We start from the raw sequence: 20,061 nt of genomic DNA, 5'->3' as shown, positions 1-20,061 counted from the left end.
CAAAATGTGTGGCTAAATCAACCTAAAAAAATAGTTCAAAAGACACAAAAGTGATCATCTCATTTCAATGTCCAGACCCAGAATACATGTGGTGAAGAGGAGACAACCCAGGCCTCTGAATGATCCAGACAAATATTATAAACGGGAAAAGATCCTTTTATCTTAAGAGCTGTCATGATGGGGGGGGGGAAATGTTGAACAAAGTATTAACAGCACTGAACACATTTGTTTTATCCATCATTCTTTGAGCGAGTTTCTCCAACTGCAACAGAAGATTAATTTATTCTGAGGCTTAATATTACCGCCAAGGCTGCCAGTAGATGTGGACGGTGCTGTGACTCAGCGCCGTTCTCTCTGCTATCTCTCATCTCAATCAGCAACCTGCAATCAAGACCGCACCGAGTGACAGTAACCCGAGAGAAACATCCATCTCCTCTCCTGAATAAGACGGTCTACAGTTTCAAGAGGGTGATACAGGAGAGAGTATTTAATTGCTTGAGCATGAATAATGTATTTACTTTGAACTTATTGCAGTGTTAACTTACAGCACTCTATGGTGAACATTAATTAAGTGACATAAATTCCTCCTAATCCCTGATGAAAAAAAAAACACTAATGTCACTCTGGTAGATACACGACACAGGAACATGAGTTGTATTGTAATATATTCACCGCTGGTTTAATATATTCTGACGCACTGATGTGGGTGGGTTGAATTTTAAAACTTCAACCACAACTTTTAAAGGGGGAGTGTCATGTAAAACTGACTTTTTGAGCTTTACACCATGCAATATTGTTATTCTCTGTTCAGAAATATACTTGGAGTGTTGCAAGTGCCTTTCATGCATGTTTAGGAAATCCTCAAATCGCCTTACAATTTGAAAATTGTATTGCAAGCCGACACCCGAGGTTGCTCTCACAAACTCCTCCATTAAAAATAGCTGTAAAACTTCTGTGTTTTTTAAGTGGCTGCTGAGGGGATTTATTATGTAGAAAAGTGAATAAAAATGACTATCAGGTAAAGTTTCACAGCTCAACATATAGTGTTTGAGACTTCTTCTTTATTCCTCCAGGTTCCTCAAAGTTTAAACATGCACAACTTGTCAAAACTGTCAGCTACAAGAACTGGACAGAAAATCACAGAAAAGCCACCAAAACCCAAAGAAACACGCTGGAAGATCTGTAGAAAGCCTCCAGACTGCTGATACAGTTCAACGGATTTCTAAATGTTTGGTCATGTTGGTTTTGGCAGTCCACTAAAATGAAAAAGAAATCTGCATTCTTGGCTCCCACTATGAGGGCACTGACCACTTTGTCACACTGTGGGAAATATTTCACTTCCTTTGTTTAGATTCACATGTCTCTTTGGTGATAAGGGTCTCTGCAATCTGAAATATCTGAGTTCCCTGTTACTTAAAATAGACAAAAACTAAGTTCAGAACTATGATGTGTAACTTTTGATCTCCTGGAGAGACAATTCTTCAGACAGACTAGGGCCCCCTCTGCCGGATTGCTTGTGGACCTTTCCGCCCTTACACTTCTTCCTTACACTCAACTTTACCCAAATAGGACATGGATGCGCAATCTGTAATGGCTCTGAAATGAGAAGTGTCCGTTTATAATCTTTTTTTATTTATTTATTTGAATCTTTATTTGTTTAGATGGTTTTACTCAAAACTCAAATTAACCAAGAAACTTAGCTTCATTAATCTAAAGAATAATTTCAAATGAACAGGAATAAATTCTTGGCCAATATCAGTCTGGATTTGCTATCGTCTATGAGTTTCAAACTAAGAAACCTAATACTTACTCTTATTATGATTCACTAACTATGTGACCTCTCTGCCATGTGATGCTCTGCAGTTCTGGACGCAATCCACCAGCAGGGGACTCACTTCAACTAATTATTATCTTGTAAAAATGGCACCTGTTCATGAGCTGAAAACAACAGACAGGAGACCGGTCGGCTGTCACCTACAAAGTCGGTGAGAAGAAACGTGGCTGCTGATCTGGCAGCTTAACGCACAAGCCGAGGAGGAGCACCTCGTCAAGCAGAGAGCAGGTGTGGACAGCTTTGCTCTTTTCATTAAAGTAAGTGGCGACTTTTTTTTTTTAAACTTCATAGGTGTAATGGACCCCGATTGGTATCGATAAGAAAACCCGGTTCTCTGTCTGACGCTTTATGTGTCAAATGTGAGGCTTTGCTGTCACATTTGACAGTAAAACGTGGTAAATAGAAGCTGCTCTGTGATCTTTCACCGCTCAGTCACTGAAAGCAGGACATTTCTCACCAACTCTTCCTCTTTCATTTTAGATGTGAAACGTTAAGAGCTAAAAACTCTGTCGTCTTTTTTTCCCTTATCTATTAATATCTTATAGACCACAGTGTGCTGAATCTGTGGAATATCTATCAGTTACTGGAAAAAACAAACAAACAAACAGATGAAACTGTTGCCACATACAGTAAAGTCAGATATATTTCAACTCATGGAAGTAGTTTAATTTTGTCATCGAAGTGCACAAGGGGCGCCTTAGACGGCTCAGACCAGACTTTTCTTGAACACTGAAGTGTCCCCCTGAATCAATTACGAAGCCCAGCTGGCCTGAGAATATATTAAATTAATTATGACCAAGTAAGAGTGAGTCTTCTCTTGGACAGTGATCACCAGAGGACATCCAGATGTCCTACTTCGCAGTGATATATCCTGTTTCACTCAGCAGGAAACAGGCTGCTATTGTACAAAAAGCTGGTTGAAGTTGTGTCACGCTCCACGTAGCAGATCTTAGTTCCTGTTGCAAATGACAGCCAGTCATTAAGCAATGAGGTGGATTGGCCTGTTGAGATTAAAAACAAAGTGCGTGTCACTTATTAACTGGTGTGGGAGCCTCACCTGCTGCCACGTGGGTCCTGGCAGGCTGTGGCCACAGAGAAGGTGAGTTCAGGTGTTTGCTGAGAGGTGTGGTGTGTTTGTTCACTCTCACCACCTCCCTGCTCTCCGTGCTCGCCCTGTGGGACCTGGAGGGAGGAGGGGGAGGAAGGAGGAAGGAGGAGGATCAGGGTTGACTGGATCACCAGCTGCTATGACACTTGCTGAGACGCACAAACCGGTTTGAAGGTTTTTTTTTTCTTTTTCTTTTTTTTACCCCCCTCTCCTGCTTTGACATCTTTGGTTTCATCCAGAAAAAGGTTAGTGAATGTATACCAGGTAAAAGGCGGGTAATGGTAACAGGAGAGCGTGTTGTTGAAAGGCCTTGATGTAAGTGGTGGCCTTTAGCAGTTGCCAAGGAGGCAAACTCAAGAGAATTTCTGTGCTTTCCTGTTTCACAGCCTCCAAGGGATCGGCCCATCTGAAACATGCGTCTGATACGCCGGCGTCTGTCTCCCCTGAAGCTGGTCCTCCTCGGGGGAACTCTTTTCTTGGTGATCCTGGTGGTTCTCCAGAGGGACGTCAGCTCCTCAAACTCCGGAGACCCCTGGCTGCAGGACCTGGCCCACAAACGGGATGAGGTTATGGTCATGGTCCGGAATGCTGTGAACAACATGGGCTTCCAGATCGGAGCTCCGCAGGCCCCGCCGGTGCAGGCGCAGCCCACGGAGGACGTTAAATGCCCCTCCGGATTTTACTCTCAGGCTGAGCTCAGACCTCACCTGGAGAGACCGCCGCAGGACCCTCAAAGCCCCGGGGCCGACGGGAGAGCGTTTGTGAAGGACAACATGACGCCGGAGGAGGAGAAGGAGAAGGAGGAGGGCATGACACGCCATTGCTTCAACCAGTTTGCCAGCGACCGGATCTCACTCAGCCGCAATCTCGGGGACGACACTAGACCGCCGGAGTAAGCCAAAGTCTTTAAGCTAATCTTTTATTGGCTGTGCTAATTGCCATTGTGCAAACGACGGTGTTGACATGCAGACATGAGAGGATACAGCTCTGTCTCAATCTCAGAGAGAGCCATGCTCACCCAGGTCAATGATTTACAGACGTTTTCACAATTTTTCTTAATAACCTCCAGGGCTTAGTAAGCCCACGTTGCTAAACGTCTCAGTGTGCAATAACAGAGACCGACACGTCAGAGTAAATACTCCCAGGCTCACATGCACACACCCAGACTGTAAACCTTTGCATTTCCTTTTTGCAGGATGCCAAAACTACTTTTCACGATGCATTTCGCTAATACACTTCAAACTACAACCATGAAAAAAAAAACAGAATATCCGAAAACACTCGTCTCCTATGTGTTGACGTGGGAGACCTTGTGTGACTTTCATTTCATCAGATATGCCTCCTTCTCTTTCTCCAGGTGTGTGGACAGGAAGTTTCCTCACTGCCCTCCTCTGCCCACCACCAGCGTCATCATTGTCTTCCACAATGAGGCCTGGTCCACGCTCCTCCGGACGGTCTACAGCGTCCTGCACACATCTCCCGCCATCTTGCTGAAGGAGATCATCTTGGTTGACGATGCCAGCGTTGCAGGTAACAGTGAGACACGTGGAAGATGAGCAAATGGGAACGGAATGGAAAGTAAATGTCAGGCTGAGGGGTACTGCAGCAAACCCGCAGTGCAAATTCACATTTTCACACAGGAAATAATCCAGAGCTGCACCTTAGTCAATGATTCATTCTCCTCTTCAGATTTTATTAGTTATTACTGAGCAGAAGTGGTTCAGAAATAACAGGAACAAAACCCATCAATCTAATGCAGAAGTGCCAGAAGACGGTGTGGGTAACTAAATGTAGCCTCTGTGCTGCCATTTTTAGAAAGCACAAAAAGTTATTACACCTACTTAATTTCGTACATCAAGCTTAAACTTACTATTTGTAGACTGTTGTTTTGTGGCATGGCTACGTTTTTGCTTTGCAGCCTTTTTGTCAACGTTTAATTTTTTTATTTTGTTTTATTTCTTTATCTTACTTTTACAGTAGTATTTAGCTAAAGAGAGACTGTGTTGCGTGCTGCACCTTCCTTTCGCTGTTCTCAAATAGTTTACTGTGTGAGGGAGAAACCACAGAAAGAGAAGTTGGTCCCACAAGTGTTGTGTTGTTACAAGATGAATTATGATTGATAGAAATTATAACAAGGATTAAGCATGCTAACTGCAGCTGCTTGAAAATGTCGAGCATATTATAAGCATATAATAAATTAAACAGTATATTTTAAAACCTTTTTAATGGGATAAATATCCGAGGCAGACAAGGTAAAACTTAGACTACAGGCACTGAGTAAACTAAATGGCACAATCGCGTCATGTGATGTTGTGTGCTGATTTGAATGAAATTTTGCTGTGTGATTTTAGTATCGGTTTTCTTTAAGCGCTTAGGTTGGCAATCAGGGTCAGCATATATTAAAAGTAGGAATCTCTGATTAGATGTTATTATTATTATTATTCGTTCACATTGTCTGGGGTCGTCATCCTTTACCCTGGAGACATTAGGTTCCTTTAAAGTTTTCTTTAAAGGTAAATGATTTCTCAGAATATTGACCATTCCCCTGTTTTTGCCACAAAGGTCTGTTGTCTTTTTCAGACATGGTCTTAACCTGAACACATTTTCTGCTAAAGCTGCAGATGTTCTGCGAACTCTTAACATCTGCATCTTCAACTATACTCACAGAACAGTAGAGTAACTCGTAAGCATAATGTCATTCATATATCAATATTGCAGATATTTAAATAGCTTGACTAAATTATTTGTTCTGGTTACTGCCGTCACAAAACGTGTTTTCAGTTCCACTGTCGTATTTAGTGTAATCAGCTCCAAATTGTGAATCTTTGTGAAAACAGACTGCGAAATAACTTTTTTTTTTTTAAATATCTGCAACTAAGCATAAAACAATCAGTAGGCCTATATTATTATGTTTACTAAAACATGCTGCACTATCCCATTAATTCCCATCTACTTCCAATAAAACTGGGATTCAGATCGTCAACATAAACACATCAGCCCGCTTCAAATGTGATGCCAACGCACAGAAAAGGTCCTCAGGTCAATCCTCACTCTGTTCCTTGAAAAATAGTGTGTTGCATTTACTGTGAAAGTGCAGCTAATATCAGTGTCTCGTGCTTTATCATCTTTATCCTGCTCTGCTTTCCTTTGTCATTGGACGATAACGATGTTGATTTTTTTTTTTTTTTTTTTTGAGCATAAGCCAAGCATACTGGTTTGTTTTCATCCTGCATTAACGGTCCACATGCTTAGCGTCAGCCGTCCAACAAACAAAACGCTGGAGGAGGGAAACGATATCCTCCCAGGATCCGGTTATGTGTGGCTATTTAAACAGTATCATTCATTGTCTGAGACCCTATAATATCAACTGCCTTCTTACACTGTGAAAGGTGACCCAGAATCATGTTTACTTAGGATTTCAGCAGCCGACTCACTCTGTAGGAAACAGGTTGTACAAATAACTGGGACTCGAAGTGAGATTGATTTGGAAAAAGGCGACCACGTCTACAGCAGCGCCACAAGAATTTGTGTTTTACTGGAGATAGGTGCTGCAAATTCAAATTCGAGGGCCAGGGCACCTTGCAGGAACATGTTGACCTTTTTAGATGCAAGAGACAAATTTCCTTTGTTAAAGTAAATATTCTCGTATAACATGCTGCTGATGATCATATGAAATGCATATTGCCACGAAAATAATCCTGTCTAAATAATGCAAACCTTCTAGAGACGGAGGAAAGAATCAGGGTGTTCCTTTCTGTTTCTTTGTTGTTGTTTTTTTTTTCCTTTCTGTCCTGTCTTTCTGTTTATCTCTATTTCTTTCTGTATCTACATCAGCATGTCTTTGTTTTTAATAATTTGTTCATTCAACTCCCGAATCTCCTTTACAAGTAACTACCATTTTAAACAAATCCACATCCGACTGGGATGTTAAAACAGTGGCTATATTTACAGTACAATTCCTTTGGAAAAGCCTGCAGTTTTAAGAGAATAGTAATAATAAAATAAAAAAAAAAACTGTGTGCCACTAGTAAGCTAATTTTCTGCTGCATTTGTTCAGATAGAGCCGGGTTAAAGTGCAATCTGTAAGAAACAGGACAAGACAACCAAAGAAATGTTAAAAAAAACAAAACTGGAAAATCTAGTGGGGATGTGTAACATTATACAGTATTTGACAGTAGATGATTATTAGCTGACATTGTTCTTCTGTTAAGTGATCTGTAATACTCCATGTGAGAACTTTCTTACAATAGAAGAACATGAAAAGGACCTGCCACTAAATACATGAGAGGTATTAAGAATTTTATGACACTGTGAACGTAAAACATGAGCGAGATGGGATGCTATTTCTGATTTGAGTTGGACATGAGACTTTCCTGAAAACTTGAACTTTAAGCCTCTATGTGTGACTGTTTTAACAATCAACTTTGTCTTTTTTTTTCTTGTAACTGATACAAAGTGCTGAAACAAAGAAATGTAAAAGAAACAGAAAATCACTGTCTTATTATTATTTTTATATTCGTGTCATGTTCAGGATTCGTATGATTGCACCAAAAACTAAAGATTCTGCCTTTTTTATTGTTCTGTACATATAGTTCTTTGCAAAATTATTCATCTATTCATAAGGTCTAGGGTTTAATACTTTATAAAAGAGGGAGGGAATATTCTTCCCACAGTATGTCGTGGCTTAACTCAAAATATTTATTCTTGAGAATGTCCCAGTCAAATCCTGGATCTAATTCGATATGGAGAATCTGTGATGAATTTCAGAATGACAGATGCTCTCCAACCACTCCGACTGAGCTGAAGCTGTTTTGCAAAGAGGAAGTGTTGGGAAATTCAGGGTGTAGAGACGTAAACCAAATATTTTCAGTCATAATCACAGCGATGGATGTTTCTACAATATCCTGAGAAGCTTGCATGTAACCCAAATGTTTAAAATATTTTATTAAACAATTTTAAACTCGTGCATAATTTTCCTCCCACTTTACAATTATGTCCTACTTTATTTTGATTTATCACATAAAACCTGATCATTTCAAGTGACATGAATACTTTTTCAAAGCTCATATAAAAACAAGTCATTCATGCTGCAACCTGATGATCTTTTATTAATAAATGTTGTCTTATTTATTGAGCCATGAAATAATCTATAACTGTTTTCCTCCCAGCTGCATGCAGACGTTTCCTCCTTTCCTCTGACTTCTCTTTCTAGTTGCTAGAGCTCCAGCTCTCTGCTGCAGAACTTCGTTGCTTGTGGCCGCGGAGTTTGCTCAGCTGAGAAATATGTGCCGCTTCTTGTGGCCACAAAAGCTTTCAGAGGGGAAGTTTTATCCACTTTTACCCGAAGCGTTTCCACTTTGCTGCTTTTGTCGGTCTAAGCCTGACGAACGTTTGACTTTTACGTCTTCTCGTCAGCGAGGTGTTCAATCATACAGACCGAAGGCTTGTTGCTCATGTGCCACAACTGATGTGCATCGTAACTTCCCGTAAAGAGCTGTTCTAACACACTTCTTTTTTTTTTATCTTACAGACCACCTGAAGGAGAAGCTGGAGTTGTTTGTGGAGCAGTTTAAGATCGTCCGAGTTGTCAGGCAGCCCGAGAGGAAAGGCCTCATCACAGCCAGGCTGCTGGGAGCCAGCATTGCTACGGCTGAAGTGCTCACCTTCCTTGATGCGCACTGTAAGGAAACCTTCGCACACAATGCGGTCGGCTGCAATGCACGAGATGCAGGCAGTGTGTTGGGTTGCATACAGTCACCTGAAATGACAGTAGCGGATACCGTCAAACAAAGTGGTTGAGCTTTAAATATCCGGCATGAACTTGAACCCTAAATCGACATTGTTGGCAGTAGAGTTGCGATAAATGTACATAATCTCAGCGGTACTGACTTTACAGATTTTTCAAAGCAAGAAGTGGGTGCACAAATTTGAATTTTACTGCTAATATATAGCAGGATTTCAAATATATGAAAATGTAACTACAATACCCTCTAATGTTTGGATCAATGTCTGCAACAAAAATACCCATGCATGCTTGTTTCTACCATGTTTTCTTTGTCAAATACTGAAAGTTCATTTAAATTCATTTAAATTCATTTAAATTCCGCCATTTAAACACAGGTTTACCTGTAGGTTTGGCTGTGTTACCGTTTGCTTTTGCTTTTCCTTTTTCTTTTGTGTTTTTGTAGTGCTCCAGTGGCAGTGGCAGAGAACTTTAGCTTGTTGCTGTTGCTGTCATGCTTCTGGTTTTGGGTTGGGTCTTACTCCTATTCTTGTTCTTTTTCTTTGTTTGTGTTTTTGTTGTTCGATGACCTTACCCTTACCTTGAGCTTCTTGTTCTGCTTGTGTTCTTGTAGTCTTTTCTGCAGGAGACTGAAGCATTGAAGTTTTTAGTCCGTTCCTGAACATCTTAACCAATTTCTTTTTATCTGAACTTGAAAGTCTTAGTCAGATGGTTGAAGTCATTGTCTCCATCCTTCCACACACACAAATCAAAGCTGGTTTTGATTGGATGGTTTCAGGAGGCCAACATTAAGCCTCTGGAGTAGCACCTACCTGAACACTTTTGGAAATAAATAAATTATGTTGAAGCCTCGTTGATTTCACAGGAAATCAACCAGTTTAAACAAAACGCTCTTATTTTTGATGGGAAGAAAGGTTAAAGGAGCCTCATTGATGGCAAGTCTTTGGTTTCTCTGCAACACACTAAGAAGTATTTTAGAGTTTGTGTGCATCGCTTTGACCCTTGTGAGTTTAAGAAAATCACCATAAATTCGAACCCAATTCTTGTTTTGGAAAATTCATAAAAGTTAATAATTGTTTCTATGATATATTCTAAAAATACTTCGTAGTAAATTCATGGGTGTAATGAGAGAATGTAAACTTGCCATCAGAAAAGTATGCTAGCTTGTGCAAAAGGGCATTTGTAGAAAAATGTATGTCTTTTCTTTCCCTTCTATTCATGGTCAGGTGAGTGTTTTCACGGCTGGTTGGAGCCTCTCCTGGCCCGGATAGTTGAGGAACCCACCGCCGTGGTCAGCCCAGAGATCACCACCATCGACCTGAACTCCTTTCAGTTCAACAAACCCGTGGCCACCAACCGCGCGTACAACCGGGGAAACTTCGACTGGAGCCTGACGTTCGGCTGGGAGCCGATACCCGAGGAGGCAAAGAGGCTGCGCAAGGACGAAACCTACCCTGTAAAGTAAGATGGATCATGTTGTTTCCGCTGTTTAAAGGTCTGAATCATTTAAACACCTAAAGCCTTTGGATCTGCTCATGAAAATTTCAGAACACCTACTTTTGCCGGAGGCCTTTTCTCAATCTCAAAGAAGTACTTTGAGCACATCGGAACGTATGATGACAAGATGGAGATCTGGGGCGGAGAAAATGTGGAAATGTCCTTCAGGGTCAGTGTCTCTTATCTGTTCCCCCCCTCGTCCTTCCTCTCCCACATTAATCATTAAGTTACCTTGACATTTTCTGCAAACATTTATGTGTGAAGGTGTGGCAGTGCGGGGGTCAGCTGGAGATCATTCCCTGCTCGGTGGTGGGCCATGTTTTCCGCACCAAAAGTCCGCACACCTTCCCCAAGGGCACCGAGGTCATCACTCGCAACCAGGTGCGCCTGGCCGAAGTCTGGATGGATGATTTCAAGAAGATCTTCTATCGGCGCAACAAAAACGCTGCAGTGATGGCCAGTGAGGTCTGTCTTCTAATTCCTCTCCACCATCTAGCTCCAATACGACTTGTCATGTTTTGACCGCTAACCAGTTTTTTTGTTGTTGTTTTACAATAGAATAAATATGGAGACATCTCTGATCGCCTCAACCTGAGGAACAGGCTTCACTGCAAGAACTTCACCTGGTACTTGAACACCATCTACCCAGAAATCTTCATTCCTGACCTAAAGCCAGAAAAATTCGGATCAGTGAGTCGATTTTTCTGAACACAAACAATGTGATGAACTATGTTAGACGCACTGCTCAGTTTGCGTTCTCCTCGATTCGTGTCCATGTTTGTCATAGATCAGAAACTCTGGATCTAGAACCTGCCTGGATGTTGGCGAGAACAACCAGGGGGGTAAAGCTGTGATCATGTACCCGTGTCACAACATGGGAGGAAACCAGGTACAGGATCTCTCATTTACTAGCAGGAAATGGAGAAAAAAAAGAAAAAGAAAAAAGATTTGAAGATGATCAGATGTTATCTATTTTGGTCGGTTCTAACTAGATGATTGTATTTGTAGTACTTTGAGTATTCGTCCCACAAAGAGCTGCGTCACAACATCGGGAAGCAGCTGTGTCTCCATGCCAACGATCAGTCAGAGCCAGTGAAGATAGAGTTGTGCCAGCTGAAGGGGAGGGGGACCAGTTTGTCACCTCAGCAGGAATGGGTCTTTACAGAGGTGAGCGAGGCTTCTCATCCTTACTTCAACACGGGTACCGTTATGGGCAGCAACAAACATTTACATCTATGTGCTTTGTAAAATAAGGTTTGTTCAAATGGAGCTTTAACTTTTATAAGGTCTCTTTTTACCTAATTTATTCAAAATTGTTTAAAATGATGCTCTGATAAAATGTGAAATGGGGAAACGCCCACAACATTCAGACATTTAATGAACTCTTACATTTACTATAATATTTTATGTCCCAATTTTTTTAAAATGTATTCAGGAAGCATTTATAAGGAAACATTAGAAACATTTACAGCTCAGTTTACTCTTGATTTGCAGAATGTCCCTGCACTGATGTCATTTATTTTTGGTTTTCCTAGACAGACAGTAAGCAGAACAAGTAGCATCTTTCGCTTACATCTGCAAAGCCCTCAACTATTCCCTGCAGTCCTAGATGCACGTTACACTTTAAATGTTATCAAAAATCAGTAAAACTATCTGCAGAAACCAACATTTTTTTGTGCAATGCTGTAAAGATTTTCTCTTTTTCTACATTAGAAAACCAGTCTACACGACTTTCCTCTAGACGATGGCTGTAAGCAGCCATCAAAGGTTTGCAGTCTTGAGCTCATCCAGACGGACCTCATTCCTCTGCTGGTACAGCCCAGACAGCAGCTGTTTAGCAACGTCGCTCAGAAAAACATGGCGCAACAGTTACAACCAGAAAAGCTTTAGGTCTTAACTTCCGTACCCTTTAAGAAAAATGGCGAAATAATTAGTTGTCTACCTAGCCCCAGAAGTGTGTGCATGCTAAGCTAGTCTCACTAGCTGCAGCATAAGGTGCCAGGGGTTTCTAATGAAAAGGAGAACAGAATGTCAAATCTGTTTTTGCATATATTGAATAAACACAATTGTTCAGTGCCTTAATTCCACTTAGCTGAGCTTTCATGTGGCTTTTTTTCTTATTGTTTTGTTTCAGGAAAGTCTTCTGAAGAATCCCAGCAGTGGGAGGTGCCTACAGCTGAGAGGGGGTCAGGTTCAGATGGACCACTGTAATGCTGCAGATCCCTTCCAGCAATGGAGTTTCTCTTGACCCCTCAGTCTGCCCATTAGGTGACCTCTGGTCCCCTCCCTGTTATCAGACTCAGCAGCTCAGAGCTGAAGCATTGCAGATCCAAACGGACATGCTGCAAAGCTTTGGGCAAGTGGCCATACTGGTGACCAGGAAAAGATGGAGGACAATACAGAGACGATGCCTGGCTTAGGAAAAAAACAGAAAACCCTCATTTGGGTATAACTATTTTTATTTTATTTATGGATGACACTCAGGAAACTCTTCTTACTGTGGTTTGGGGATCTTTGGACATGTGTGAACTTTGCATTTAGCAGTGGCAGCTTTAAAAAGGCTCCGAACTGCAATGACTTTAATTCGCTTGTTTTACACTCTAATATGAAAAAAAAGAAAGAGAACCGTATGCGATTGTGATTTTTGTTGTGTCCGGTGATGAATGTGGAAATATTTTATCTCAAGAGGATGGAATGTTAGTTTTTTTAAAAATATTTTTTATGATTTTATGATGTTTTATAAATAACTTTTTATTATAAATAAGTTATTTTCTGTTAACCATCTAGGAAACAATTTCCAAAGGCACATTTTTGAATATATGTCTTTCTAGTGAAATTGGTCTGTTGACTGTTTATCATACTTGCACAAAATCTGGGAAAATTGTCTGATATTTTGTATACTGAAGGATAAACTAAATTTATATGATTGATACAGATATTAAACCAAAACCTAAAGATTTTGTGTTAAGAATGTCTTTTCATGCTGACAAGAAGTTTTCCATCTATGTAGCACGTATAGCTTCTCAGAAGCGCCGATTTATGTCTTCTGAAAGTTTATGTAGGGAGTGGCTCTGGAGATACACATTCCAGAAAACGGCTTTTGTCTTGTCCGACAAAACCTGCAATGTGAGTTCAGCAGAATGCACAAGATCACCAAACTGGATGTGAAGTAGTGTAAAGATTCCTTCAAACGAAAGGAAGCGGAGAACAGAATGTGTCCTAAAAAATTCATGCCAAAAGAAATGACACGCATTTCAGCAGGTATACATTTCCTTCTGCAGCAATAGGTGGCAGCACAGAGTTGCGGAGATTGTCAAGGCCACAGTGAAAATGTAAAACTCAGCAGGTCAGTCTGTGATTTACTTGGAGGGTCACTGCAGGCTGCTCAGGAGAGGACTATGGAGCCCTTAACTCGGTCGGAGGTGTTCGGAGAGCTCAGGAAGGAGCTTTATGGAGACAAGCAGTCGAGTCATTCCAGCACACACACATTTATCATCCTGGGGGCGTCTGTGAGTAAAACCTGACAATAATTTGACTGTCCTTAGCCAGATCTATTGAGGATTTGAACAAATTGTAACCGTGCTGGAAGACAAAGTTGTGCTAATGAGAGAATGAGCAGATGAAAAAACATGTAAATTTTGCAACATGAATGAGTACAAAGAGAGACTGAAAACCGTCAGGAAATTGAAGATAGTTAAAATGTCAAACACATTTTTTCTTTTTTCTTTTTTTCTTATCAAAACACATTTTTCTTTCTTTCTCCTAGACTTTGACTGTTTTTTTTTTTTTCCAGCTCTTATCTCTACTTTGGACTCATGATTGATTGCTTTGTGCCCGACTGTAAAAGCTGCTGAGACTTTTGACTAAAGCTACTATATGTACTGTTTGCACAGGGAGATCTTGCCAAGAAGAAGATCTACCCGACTTTGTGGTGAGTGAAAACCTGCAGCTCACATCCTACCTGACTTGCAGAGCCGCTTGAAAGTTGTTTACCTCAGAGTTTGACCCTTGGACAAAGCGTTCCACATGGCTGCTTTGGATTGACTCTGCCTGTTGTTCAGGTGGTTATTCAAAGATGGCCTGCTCCCAGAGGACATCTACATTGTGGGATTTGCCCGCTCTGACCTGACTGTAGAGAAAATTAAGGCGGCATGTCTTCCTCATATGAAGGTATTTATTCATCTTTGTTGAGACACTCTTACAGGTGACAGTGCCTTGTAAAAGTATTCACACCCCTAGAAGTTTTTTGTTTACGATCCAACAAACTTGGACCAGCACACAGTAGTAGTACTATGCTGTAATATCTAAAGATTTTTCTAATGAAAATCTGAAAAGTGTGGCAAACATGGAGGAAAGTGCTGCTGTCGGAAGATGCCAAAAATTCTCAATATTGATCAGAAATGAATTAAGCCAAATAATCCAACAGGAAAACCTGTTAGAGGTGGAAAAATATTTGAGACTGGAGCATGCATTCACCTTCCAGCACTAAATCAACACTAAATATTAACGCAGAGGTACAATGAAAAGGTTTATGTCAAAGCATGTTCATATGTTCAAATGGATCAGTCAAAGTACAGACCAAAATCTTAATAAATATTTAACATTCCTGTTAATAGATGCTTTCCACCAATGTCCAGTGCTGGCAGAGACATGGACATATGATTTCCCAATTTTCAGGTGGCTGATTCTAAAAACACCAAGCACTTTTTTTATTTATAAAATAAATAAATAAATAAATAAATAAAAACAACATATTATTTTTAGGATGTAAGATTGTTTGTATCACTGCTGAACTAACACTGTGTGTAAGAGAAGAGACCCAGGTTCTGGCCTGGGCCTTTTTGCATGCAGCTTGTTCTCCCTTGCATGTGTGTTTTTTTTTTCTCCTGCTTTCATCTTCCACAGTCAAAAACATGCATGTTAACTCGTCTGGCCATTTTAAATTAGACTTAAGTCTGAGCCTGTGTGTGTCTCCGCTTCACTCCGTGATGGACTAGTCACAGTCCAGGGTGTACCAAAGTTCTCGCCCAACGGCTGATGAAGACAGACACCAGTCGAACTGTGACCCCTCATGGACAAAGTGATAATTAAAAATAGATAGACAACAATTTAGTCTTTAAATGTCACATAAACGCACTGACGTTTGTGGTTGCAGAGAGACAAAACGTGAAGATCGAGGGGTGGGAATACTTTTTAGGCATATTCAGTGTTTTCAGGGATAACTTTTAGGTTTCTTCGGTAGGTCACTGACGAGGAGCTGGACAGTCTATCAGCCTTCTTCAAGACGAACTCCTACCTGAGTGGTCGCTATGATGTTGGCAGCTCCTTTGAACGACTCAACAGCCATCTGTCATTTCTGCCTGGAGGAGAAACCGCCAACCGTCTCTTCTATCTGGCGCTGCCCCCTACTGTCTACCACCATGTCAGCACAAACATCAGAAACCACTGCATGAGCTGCAAGTCAGTACATTTCCCGTCCTGAAAAACAGCGTTGCACGTTCTCTCTTCTTTTCTTTTTTTTTTCTTTTTTTTTGCTTACTTTTTCTAATCTGGTTTGTTCACAGCAGAGGCTGGAACAGGGTCATCTTTGAGAAGCCGTTTGGTCATGACCTCCAGAGCTCCCAGGAGCTTTCAGCCCACCTCTCCAACCTGTTCAAAGAAGACCAGATCTACCGCATAGATCACTACCTGGGAAAAGAGATGGTTCAGAACCTCATGGTCCTCAGGTAACGTCGCGTCACTATTTCGATTTGCTCGACTAATTTACGGTGAAAATGTTATTTAGCTGAGATGAAATCTAACCTCCCAAAAACAAGTTTTCACATGGAAGCATAAGGCAGCAGATCACAATATTTTCTGCTTCATCAGGCTAAAAATGATTTGCTTATATATATATATTTATATACACATCATTTTTATTGATTTTAATATGAAAAGAACACAAGTACCTGGTTCCTCTCAGAAAATATTTTTTTCTCTTATTTTAAAATTTCTAAAACCTTGCAGCACTAATTAGATTGTCTTTCTTTAATTACACCATAAAACATGGTAAGTAGTTATAAAAATGGCTTGTTATCTTTTATTTTTTTTTTCCAGAGATACTGTATAATTACATTTATGATTAAAACTGTAATTTTGTAAATATAAGAAGCAGCCAGACAGAGTGAAGTTTCTTAAATTAGCTGAAGTAACTTCATTGCTTTTTACCATCCAGGCTTGTTGCAGATCTGTTTTTGGCTCAGACATAAGTTCTTAGAGTTTGCAAATGCAAGTGTACACACGTTTTTTTTTCCCCCACTTCTGATGATTTTTAAATCACTTTTTATTTTGTGGAATCCATCAGAGGAAATCCAGCCCTTCATTACCCAGCTGTGTTTTCTAACCTGAAAGCCAGCTACTTGTAAAAGTGAAAACCCTCCATCTTGTGGTTTGTTTCAGAATTTTTTTTTTCTTTTTTTTTTTTTTTTATGTTTACTTTCCTGCAGGTTTGGAAATCGCCTTTTTGGACCCATATGGAACAGGAACAGTGTGGCCTCTGTGGTGCTCACCTTCAAGGAGCCCTTTGGCACTCAGGGCCGTGGAGGATACTTTGATGGTTTTGGGATAATTAGGTGAAGTAAGCATTACGAATTAGATTTTAGTTTCACAGGAACTCTGCTCTGATTGCAGGGGTTTGTGTGTGTGTGTGTGTGTGTGTGTGTGTGTGTGTGTGTGTGTGTGTGTGTGTGTGTGTGTGTGTGTGTGCGTGTGCGTGCGTGTGTGTGTGTAGAGATGTCATGCAGAACCACCTGCTTCAGATGCTCTGTTTGATTGCAATGGAGAAACCTGCATCCACGAGCCCCGACGACGTGAGGAACGAGAAGGTAGGCGCGTCGTCGTGAGGGACGAGATTATGGAGTCATCGCAAAGCTGATGTCCGTTATTGTTTTTGGTTTTCTGTAGGTGAAGGTGCTGAAGTGCATAGCTCCTCCTAACATGGAAGATGTGGTTCTGGGTCAGTACGCGGGAGATCCGGGCGGGGAGGGCGAAGCCAAGCTGGGCTACCTCGATGATCCCACAGTACCAAAAGGCTCCTGCACACCAACGTTTGCAACTGCAGTGCTCTACGTCCAGAATGAAAGATGGGATGGTGAGGCTCCAATCCAGACTTCTTTCCTCATTATTGCTTCTCTTTCTCTGTTTAAATTTTCCCTGGAGTTACCGTGTTTTTATCCGCAACTGGGTCGTCCATCAGGGGTTCCTTTCATTCTGCGCTGTGGTAAAGCCCTGAACGAGCGGAAAGCCGAGGTGCGTTTGCAGTTCACGGACGTACCCGGAGACATCTTTGCTGACCGCTGTCAGAGAAACGAGTTGGTGGTCCGGGTGCAGCCGGACGAGGCTATTTACCTGAAGATGATGACCAAGAGGCCTGGAGTTTTCTTCAGCCCAGAGGAGACCGAGCTGGACCTCACCTACAAGAGCAGATACAAGGTGCTCAGCACCTTCGTTTTAATCTATAATTCTGCTCCTATTATTGGTTCTATGATGTAGTTTTAACTTAGAGTAAGCACAGAGGAAAATGCACAAAAAAGGATTTAGGATTTTTTTTTTTTTTTTTTAAGAAATAAACTGAAAAACTGAAGAAAAAAAAACACTTTACTGGAATAAAGTAGCTGCAAGTAGGCAATACATCACAAAGAATACAAATCAACTTCAAGACCAAAAAGTTTGGAAATATAATATTTCAGAAATATTGTGTTGAAATGTAATTAATAACTACCTCCTCCTAGGTCACTACAATGAAAGAAAAATTAAGCTTTTTTTATTACTTTGCCTGAGATAACTTTTATAGAACATGCCGATGAATACATAACATTTTTAATACTAAAAAAAAACATGAAAATTGAAAAAAAATATGTCAACAAATAAGCCATTGCAGAATCCTAGGATGCAACCTATTTATTTTATTTTTATTTGTACGATTGTTTTTGTTCTGTTTGCTGTGACATTTCTTTTTTTTTTGGATTTTCTTTAATTTTCCTGTTAGTTTTTTTTTTTTTTTTTTTTTTTTGTAACTTTGCACTGACATGTATTTTTCAGAATGTGAAGCTTCCTGATGCGTATGAGAGACTGATTCTGGACGTCTTCTGTGGAAATCAGATGCACTTTGTCCGCAGGTCTGCAGACATCAGATTTTGGAAGACTCGTTCATTTGTCAGCGTAGTGGACATTTCTCAAACGGCTTTTCATCTACCAACCATCCTCTCTTTTTCTTTCAGCGATGAGTTGCGAGAAGCCTGGAGGATCTTCACCCCCCTGCTCCACCAAATAGAAGCTGCAAAGAGACAACCTATTCCTTACACATATGGAAGGTAATCTCTCTGGTTAAAAACTGATAAAACAAACAGAAGTTAATTTAAAAGACACGGTTATTTCTGAACATCTTCTTTCTTCCTCCTCTTTCTTCGTCTCTGTGCCCGTAGTCGTGGTCCAAGTGAATCAGACGATCTTATTCAGAGGGTGGGCTTCCGCTACGAGGGAACATACAAGTGGGTGCAGCCCCACACAAGCTGATTCTCCAAGTTGTACGATGCGCATGCACAGATTCACTAAAAGCCTTTGTATGTTTACAAATAATAAAATTTACAGCAGTCACTTCTGTGCCAGTTTGATTGTGTCTGCATGCGTATTAAAAAAGCACTGCGTTTTTCTCCCTAATCACTCACGAGTTAATATAGAAATAACCAAGTGTTCGTGTGATTCCACATCTATGTGCGTACAAGTTTTCTAAATAAATCACATTTCACCTTGTTGCCCAAAAACTGTTTAAAAATTACAATATTTTACTCCAAATTCAAAGCCAACAAAAACCAGAAAGGACAAAATGGCTTGGTGCTGAACTATGTGCAGCAGATACTCACCGTGTAGATCAAGGTAATGATAAGGGCATTTCCTGCTATTAATAGACCGGTATTTACAGTGATCACCAAAATAAAGACATGCAGTGTCATGATTCACATAAAGCCATGGCAACAGGTCAACATAAGAGGAATACTTGTTGGACTGGTTAGTCTGGGAGAGGATGCATCTCCTGATAACTGTTCACTGAGACAGACATTTGTCAAACCACAGGTAAGAAAAATGTTCTTTCTAAGCTTAATCAAATGGTAAAATCATGTTAATCTCTAACACTGCATGTCTTCACCCACTTCTTGCACAAGTGTTGAAACCTTCTGGATTTTTTCCCAGTTTTCTCATTTTGTAACCAGGGACAAACACAAAATAGTGCATTGAAAACTGAGAAGTGTAAAGAAAATTCTCCTGTATTCAGCCCCCTGGAGGCAATACATGGAATAATCTCTCTCAATTACTACTTTTTCTTCTGGCTTTGTATTGCAATGCCTATGTTTCTCCACACTTAGCATGACCAGAGCATTCCCTTCCATGTTTACTGTGTCCCAGGCATGACCTGCTGCAAAACTGCAAAGAAAATATCTTCTTGCTTCCTTTGAAGCTATTCTTTCATGAATCTTTCACACATTTGTTAAGAAAAGTGACTGACCACCCAAACTCTGAGCCTCTTTTCTTTTTTAATGATCTCTTTTTCCTTTATTTGCTAACAGCAATTTAAAAATTGTCATTTCCCTCTACTTTACAGCTATAGACATTGGTCACAAAATCAAGATAAAAAAAATACATTAACGTTCTTGTTTGCAACATGAAAAATGTGGGAAAGTAAAACGCGTATTAATACTTTTACAAGACGTTTTGATGTACTGCCTGCAGAAATCTGATCTTGTATTGTGTTTTTCTTCCCTTCTCTATCAGGTGTGTGACCTAACCCATGCAACGTATGAGATCGGAACGTGCAGTGGTCTTTCCCAGGATTCAGAAAGCTCT

At 40.6% G+C, this 20,061-nt stretch overlaps 2 protein-coding genes across 2 annotated transcripts; both read left to right on the top strand.

Annotated features, from left to right (window-relative positions):
- The first annotated feature begins 1,903 nt into the window (after window positions 1-1,903).
- Window positions 1,904-12,792, top strand: LOC103141166 (polypeptide N-acetylgalactosaminyltransferase 6-like). The gene is made up of 11 exons (XM_007556660.2): window positions 1,904-2,091; window positions 3,329-3,834; window positions 4,300-4,472; window positions 8,473-8,622; window positions 9,912-10,146; window positions 10,234-10,351; window positions 10,447-10,647; window positions 10,741-10,872; window positions 10,970-11,071; window positions 11,191-11,349; window positions 12,317-12,792. The coding sequence occupies exons 2-11, from the start codon at window positions 3,356-3,358 to the stop codon at window positions 12,428-12,430; spliced, it is 1,863 nt and encodes a 620-aa protein (XP_007556722.1). The 5' UTR covers window positions 1,904-2,091; window positions 3,329-3,355; the 3' UTR covers window positions 12,431-12,792.
- A 788-nt stretch (window positions 12,793-13,580) lies between these two features.
- On the top strand, window positions 13,581-18,816 carry LOC103141164 (glucose-6-phosphate 1-dehydrogenase-like). The gene is made up of 12 exons (XM_007556657.2): window positions 13,581-13,691; window positions 14,076-14,113; window positions 14,244-14,352; window positions 15,425-15,642; window positions 15,747-15,908; window positions 16,668-16,793; window positions 16,952-17,045; window positions 17,125-17,311; window positions 17,417-17,652; window positions 18,262-18,338; window positions 18,441-18,533; window positions 18,645-18,816. Exons 1-12 carry the CDS (start codon window positions 13,581-13,583, stop codon window positions 18,733-18,735), a joined length of 1,542 nt encoding a protein of 513 aa, XP_007556719.1. The 3' UTR covers window positions 18,736-18,816.
- Window positions 18,817-20,061: the final 1,245 nt, after the last annotated feature.

The sequence above is a fragment of the Poecilia formosa genome, unplaced genomic scaffold (assembly GCF_000485575.1).
Source record: "Poecilia formosa unplaced genomic scaffold, Poecilia_formosa-5.1.2 Scaffold80, whole genome shotgun sequence".
Lineage (NCBI taxonomy): Eukaryota > Metazoa > Chordata > Actinopteri > Cyprinodontiformes > Poeciliidae > Poecilia > Poecilia formosa.
This window is presented reverse-complemented; position numbering and strand designations above follow the sequence as displayed.